Source organism: Paramacrobiotus metropolitanus, unplaced genomic scaffold (genome assembly GCF_019649055.1).
Source record: "Paramacrobiotus metropolitanus isolate TYO unplaced genomic scaffold, Prichtersi_v1.0 Parri_scaffold0000196, whole genome shotgun sequence".
NCBI lineage: Eukaryota > Metazoa > Tardigrada > Eutardigrada > Parachela > Macrobiotidae > Paramacrobiotus > Paramacrobiotus metropolitanus.
The window spans coordinates 88,372-94,517 of record NW_026570416.1 but is presented as its reverse complement, the minus strand read 5'-3'; the positions used below and the strand labels follow the sequence as shown (position 1 = coordinate 94,517).

At 47.7% G+C, this 6,146-nt stretch overlaps 1 protein-coding gene across 1 annotated transcript; it reads right to left on the bottom strand.

Moving 5' to 3' along the window:
- Positions 1-2,353: 2,353 nt before the first annotated feature.
- On the bottom strand, positions 2,354-5,443 carry LOC129600788 (kelch-like protein 5). Its single transcript, XM_055499369.1, has 6 exons — positions 5,175-5,443; positions 4,741-5,017; positions 3,877-4,156; positions 3,043-3,645; positions 2,691-2,789; positions 2,354-2,634 (listed from the first exon to the last, which is right to left on the bottom strand). The coding sequence occupies exons 1-6, from the start codon at positions 5,441-5,443 to the stop codon at positions 2,354-2,356; spliced, it is 1,809 nt and encodes a 602-aa protein (XP_055355344.1).
- Positions 5,444-6,146: the final 703 nt, after the last annotated feature.

The following is a 6,146-nucleotide window of genomic DNA, read 5'->3' as shown; positions in this document are numbered from 1 at the left end:
TTTAAACATTAAAAAACAGCCGAAATCTCTATCGTCTCTTAGGTTAAAAGGTCACGTGCTCACAACAGCCTTGGCAGTAACAACGGTGAGACTAAAACGCTGCTTAAGGAAGCTGGGATGACGCTGATTCCTGTCCGCCAAGGAAACTGCTGGTGTGGGATGCAACTAGCTGGTGTACATCTACGGTCGCAGAATCGCATGTCACCGGCAGCTCGAAAAATCTGGACACGTGGCTCAGCTTGCAGAAAATGCCAAATGTCGCACATATTCGTTTTTGGAAAATGGATATTTTTCTATACTTTAGTGATTGAGACGTTGAGAGTATTTAGCCCGCTCTGAGTGAACTGTTGCATTTTATGGGCCGCAAAATTCGAGACTTAAGGGAAGTGGGTCGGTGCATGGTACCGAGTTCGTATACATGCACGCAAACTTACACTTTCGCGCACTCCCAAACACATTTTTGTTTCGGTTTATGACGTTTTGCAGCCAGAAGATTTGAATACACTGGCGTGAAAACCGTTTGTGCGCAACATCGGTTCGAGTTAGAAATTTCGTTCAGGTGTAAAACAAAAGTCTCATTATAGACCGATCTCTCTCAAATTTTGCACGTAAATGCGCATGTCCATGAAGATCGTTTTTACACCGATCCAGACTTCCATGATTTTTTTCAAATTTTAAAATGAATTTTAAAATTTTTGAAATTCATTTTAAAATTTGAAAAACATGCTAGAACAGTGGATCGGTGTAAAAACGTTCTTCGTGGTTATGTGCATTTACGTGCAAATTTTGAGGGAGATCGGTCTATAATGAGACTTTTGTTTTACACCTGAACGCATTTAAACTTTTTGGAATTTTGTAACAGCCATAACTCCCGAACCGGATGTTGCGCGCACAAACGGTTTTCACGCCAGTGTATACAAACCTTCTGGCTACAAAACGTCATAAACCGAAACAAAAATGTGTTTGGGAGTGCGCGAAAGTGTAAGTTTTCGCGCATGTATACGAAATCGGTACCATGTACCGGCCCACTTCCCTTAACTGGAGAAGCACGTTCTACTGCTTTCCTTAAGCAGCGTTTTAGTCTCGCCCTTGCTAAAGGAAATGCCACGGACGATACCTTTTAAACCAAGAGAAGATAGAGATTTTGGTTGTTTTTAATGTTTAAATTTCGACTATCAAGTAGGTAAATGATTGGTTCCGGATTTGGAAATTAAGAAATAGACCGGAAACAAATGAGCAAATTTATCCGCCTTTGGGAGAAAAATATCACTTTTCCTCTTTAAGTTCATCTCTGCAGTCAGTCAAGAGACAGGCAAATTTTCCATAATACCTGTAATTCATGCCATGCAGTTATAATTTTTGCACTGGGTTATGTCCTTAGTCCATCGCAATAATTACTCCGCGCAAATTGCGTGGGGTCTGCTAGTAAAAGGTAAGAGTCTAAACGGTTCTCGTATTTTACAACTGCATAATGTTTTTTTCGAATGCCGACTGTAGTGTCTTGACGAAGCTGTGCCTTAAAGTGCTGCATTATCTGGGGCAAACAACAAAAGAACATCAAGTGTCTTTATACGCCCATGTGCTCACAATTACACAAATTCTACGAGTAGAGTGCAATTTGTTCGAGTCTGCTGCGCCAGCATGCGATACGATGTTGTGAGGAGAGAAGCGGCTCATGTACAGCGGCAAGTCTTTAAAAGGGGCTTTAACACTTTGTGCAGTGGTACTGCCTACGCGGATCTAACGACGTAGCCGGGGTTCGATTCCCCTATCGACGCAATTTTCGGCCGTTTCTCGGTTTCCCTCGGATGGCGCCCTGCTGAGGATGTGTTAGCATGTTGCCGCGATTTCCGTAAACTTTGTTATGACAGTACATGAAGGGCAACGCCCGCAGAATAAAAATAAAATTGAAATCTTGCATTCCACGGTAACGAAATGTTTGTAATACTACAAGTATATAATACGTATGCATTAATTAAATTTTGAGTTACAACTTACTAGTAGACACACCATATCCAAACTGACACCTATCTGCAGGCGAGTTTTTTTGCATAAGCAACCGTGACCTTCTACATTTCTTCTAAAGTTTGGCTTTTCTAATTTTTCTGACTTCCAGGACAGATAGACAACTTTCTGTTTTTGTTGAACTAGAGGACTCTCGCTGCGGTCCGGTCGATTATACACTATACAAACTTAAAAACTGATCCTCGCCATAACTCTTTGGCCGTAAAAACTTTCAGCAGATCGAGGTCAACAGTTAACCGGTACAAAAAAAGTTAAAAAACATAACGCATAAACCAGTAATTTAGCGATTGCCAGATCCTGGCAAAATTCTTCGCTGAACGAGTGCTGGTCAGCCCGGTTTCAGCTTCATCACAGCGCATCCGAAGCCGTGCTTGGCCAGCGGCAGGCGGCATTCATGCAGCGCCCAGCTGTCGGCCTCTTCGTCGTACACCTCGATGCTGTCCTCTTCGACACCGACGACCATCGCTGACTCGTTATAGTCATATCCACCCAGCACATACAGCTTCCCGCCCACGCAGGCACATCCGGGACGACCTCTCTTCTTGAGGGTCTCCTGTGATAAGAACAACACACCCGATACCCGACGGTTCATGCCGACCCACACTCGTACTGTCCAACACCTGTTGATACCAGCAACGTCTACAGCATCACCATATGAGACCCACCTTTTCTCTGCCACTGATTGGTGGTGGGGTCGTAGGATTCCACTAGCGCGCATGCTACCAATTCCTCCACATTCCCGGGAGCGACACCTACAGCTCCGCCTACACAAATGCACCCGCAACATTTAGTGTACAGACTGTGGACCCTTCCGCCATGAGCTACTCTCCCTACTACTCGTACCAGATGAACTTTAATAAGTACTTATCATAATGCGAGTACAAACTAAGTACCAAGCAAAACGACGTTATAACTTCTTAGAATCCCTTCCTCTATGCTATCCTGATCGGGGATCGTACCCATTATACAATCGCGTTTCCCCGTTGTATTTGGATAGACACTCGTACTAGTGCGTACCGACAATGTAAATTAGTCCGCTGGGCGTCACACAGGCAGCCACCCCGGCACGCGGCGTGGGCATATCGGCCAGTCGGGTCCAGGTGTCACCGGCAGGATCGTAGGCCAAGGCCAGACTGCTACCGTCGTTGCCGAAGGCATACAGCCGGCCGGCACACGCCACCGCTACCCAGTAGCCAGTACTGTGGGGCAGCGCGGAAACAGCACTCCAGGAACGGCTGAGGAAATCGTACGCTTCCACGCACGCCAACAGATCGTCCTCGTCATCACGATGGGTGCCACCGATGACATACAGGCGCCCATTGAGGACGGCCACACCGGCGGTGTTGGGATGGCGCGGTGTCGGCAGGGCGGCCACCTGGCCCCCCTCGGTTCGCAGGCCAGTGAAGTGGCTGTCGCGCTGTACGGTGCGGATGTGCTCAGCGGTGGCGATGACCATCCAGCGGTCGTCCAGCATCTCTGCAACGCAGCCATCCACGGCCGCTGGCAGCGCCTTCATGGACCACGCAGCCGGGATGGAAGGGTTGATGACGTGCACCAAATCTTCGACGTTATGCGGAATATCACTGTAACCGCCAACGCATACGATCACGTCCTGCGCACCTAACACACACAAACAGAACTATCAAACATTTATACGAGAACCACAACATGCGCGCAGCGTTCAGCGTCCGCGTCGGCCAGCCAAAGGCTAGCTCTAGTAATTTACACTAAGATCACCTAACACAGTAAAATCGCTACAAACAAGGAACAACCCCTGGCTAACTAGTAGACGCCACCAATAATTCGCTCCATAGTGGACACAGAATCAGATCGTAAATACAGAACAATTACCGCATGAATGTCGTGGGATGGTGTTTTGCGCTGTCCCGTCGGCCAACTGCCCGTCCTCCGCGGACTGGCCCGACGGGATCCCCACCGGCGCAACGGCCAGAAGCGCCGCGTACTCCTGTCGAGCCTCCGCGCTGAGGAACGGCGCACGGACAGCCTGCAGGACGGCGGACACATGCGGCAGTCGTTCAGGACGGTCGTGATCCAGCCAGCGCTGCACCGCCTCCCACACCTGATCCTCGCTGGACACCTCCAAGTCATCCGACGCCAACAGCTCGGCCACCTGCCAACATTGCCCAACAAACAGGTACACTGCAGCATGTTGCATTCTGTGCACCTTTGATACGGATACGATTTAGAGTGATACGAAGGGCTTACACGAGACCCCCATCAACCATGTACTATTTTTTAAGCCAAATCTGGCCACTTATTAATAATCAGCGAATTTTTCTGATCTAGGAACCATTTTTTTCAAACTGTTTTCGGAAGAAAAAATTTCTGACTGCCGGTCCCCCAGGTGCCCCACCGTTTCTGTGGGCGGTAGCAACTGAGTTGAAGACGAAATTTTTCTGCATTCTAAATGCCGTTTCTAAGATGAATGAATAACGCTGAGCTCGAATATGATATTTTAAGAATATCTGTGGTCTGGGGATTATGGCAGGTGATGCAGTCCATAGACTGCTGGCTAAATAAGGCATCGGTATTTACACGATTATTGCATCATCCTGAACATCGGTGCGAACTTCTTCGACATGTCTGTGCCTCAAGTAATTTTTAAAACACTAAATTCCAGCCAACGTGTGACATCTGTAGAGTACTCTATTAAAAATCAATCAATCAATCATGATGACTATCACAGGGCCGTACCTGTTGCGCGTCCATCTGCAGAAAGTCCAGGCCCTGCGTCAAAGAGAGACAGTGACGACAGATCAAGTCCAGGGCTGCCGCGGCCAAATGGGGATTGTGGTGGTGGGAGGCCAACGCGTGGACGGTCAAGCAAGTGGACACGCACAGATGCTCTTCTAAATATTTCCAGCATCTGGCGGCCACCGGAGTCATCCCCAGAAACTGCGCCGCGATCAGAACAGACGTCACGTTGTCGTCGCTGAGGTTCAGGTCCATGGTGTACGCGTATCCTACCAACCTGGGCAAAAACCAGCGTTATCCATAAATCAGCCAAGGAGCAAATTGAAAGTCACCAAGATACCAATTACTGCCGCGTTATCAAGTCAAAGACTGTCATGATTAATCGTGGAACCCGTTCTACACGATGCTAGAAGCTGTGGTACGCTGTCACTCACTCCTTCAACGTGCGCTGATCGATGTTGCCCAGGCGGAACACTGGTTCCGAGGATTCCTTCCCATCGTGGGTGAAAACCGCGCGAAAATAAGGACTGTGCGCGGTGAGCACGCAGCGATGACAGGGAATGCCCACCGAGGATGCGTCGCTGCCTGTCAACTTGACATCGCACAAGATCCCTGTCGACTGCAGAACACGCAGTTCGCGCAAGAGCTCCACAGTGTCAGCGGGACAATCATGAGTCAAATCAGAACTGTTCAGCTTCGACATGGTGTACGAAGTTACGAACTTAGGACGAAAAAACTGTTCAAAATAGGAAAACAAATCAACAGCTGAATAAAAGAGCTACTTCAAACGCACTAAAATTCGAATATCAGGAGTACCTCAAAACTGTACTTCGGACCGCTGACGTGAAGATTGTAGGACTAGGCACTGATGAGATGAGTTCACGTAGCAGCCAGCCGACCGCCTAGCGTAATGAGCGCACACGCCGCACAGTAGATTTACTGTAATTGTGAGTACGACTACGTACAACTGTACAAGTAGATTAAATTTTGACATTTTGTAATTTGTACTAGTTTATAGATTTTGTCGTACTGTAGCTAGAGCTACTAAACAGCAGTCGTTTCAGTCTACTGTCACACAAAAGTTACACAAAAGACAAAAATCAGAGTTACAAAAACGCGGGCGAGCGAAGCGTGCCCGCTCGAAATCCGTTTTGACACACGTGGAGGCGAAACTAAGTGAAATTCGCCGAGGGATTATGGAACTCTCATTGCGCGACCATGGTTGCAAAGTGATTCATATTACCCAGTGACGAAACAAAATCGAATTTACTGAAAATCAAGCGTAATGAGAACACACATAATGTTGGTATTAGACAGATTAAGTTTTTCTTTCGACTGATCGCTGAACGCTGTTAAAACTCAACCCGGTTACCCGGATATCCAATGCTTTGCTAAGCGCGCAGGCC

Bases quoted from the DNA above. Each gene is read 5' to 3' on its own strand.
- LOC129600788 (XM_055499369.1), bottom strand. From the start codon at position 5,443: ATGTCGAAGCTGAACAGTTCTGATTTGACTCATGATTGTCCCGCTGAC. The intron at 4,157-4,740 runs GTACGGCCCTGT...CAATGTTGGCAG, and splicing joins TGCAGATGGACGCGCAACAG to GTGGCCGAGCTGTTGGCGTC. The intron at 2,790-3,042 runs GTACGCACTAGT...GCATTTGTGTAG, and splicing joins CGGACTAATTTACATTGTCG to GCGGAGCTGTAGGTGTCGCT.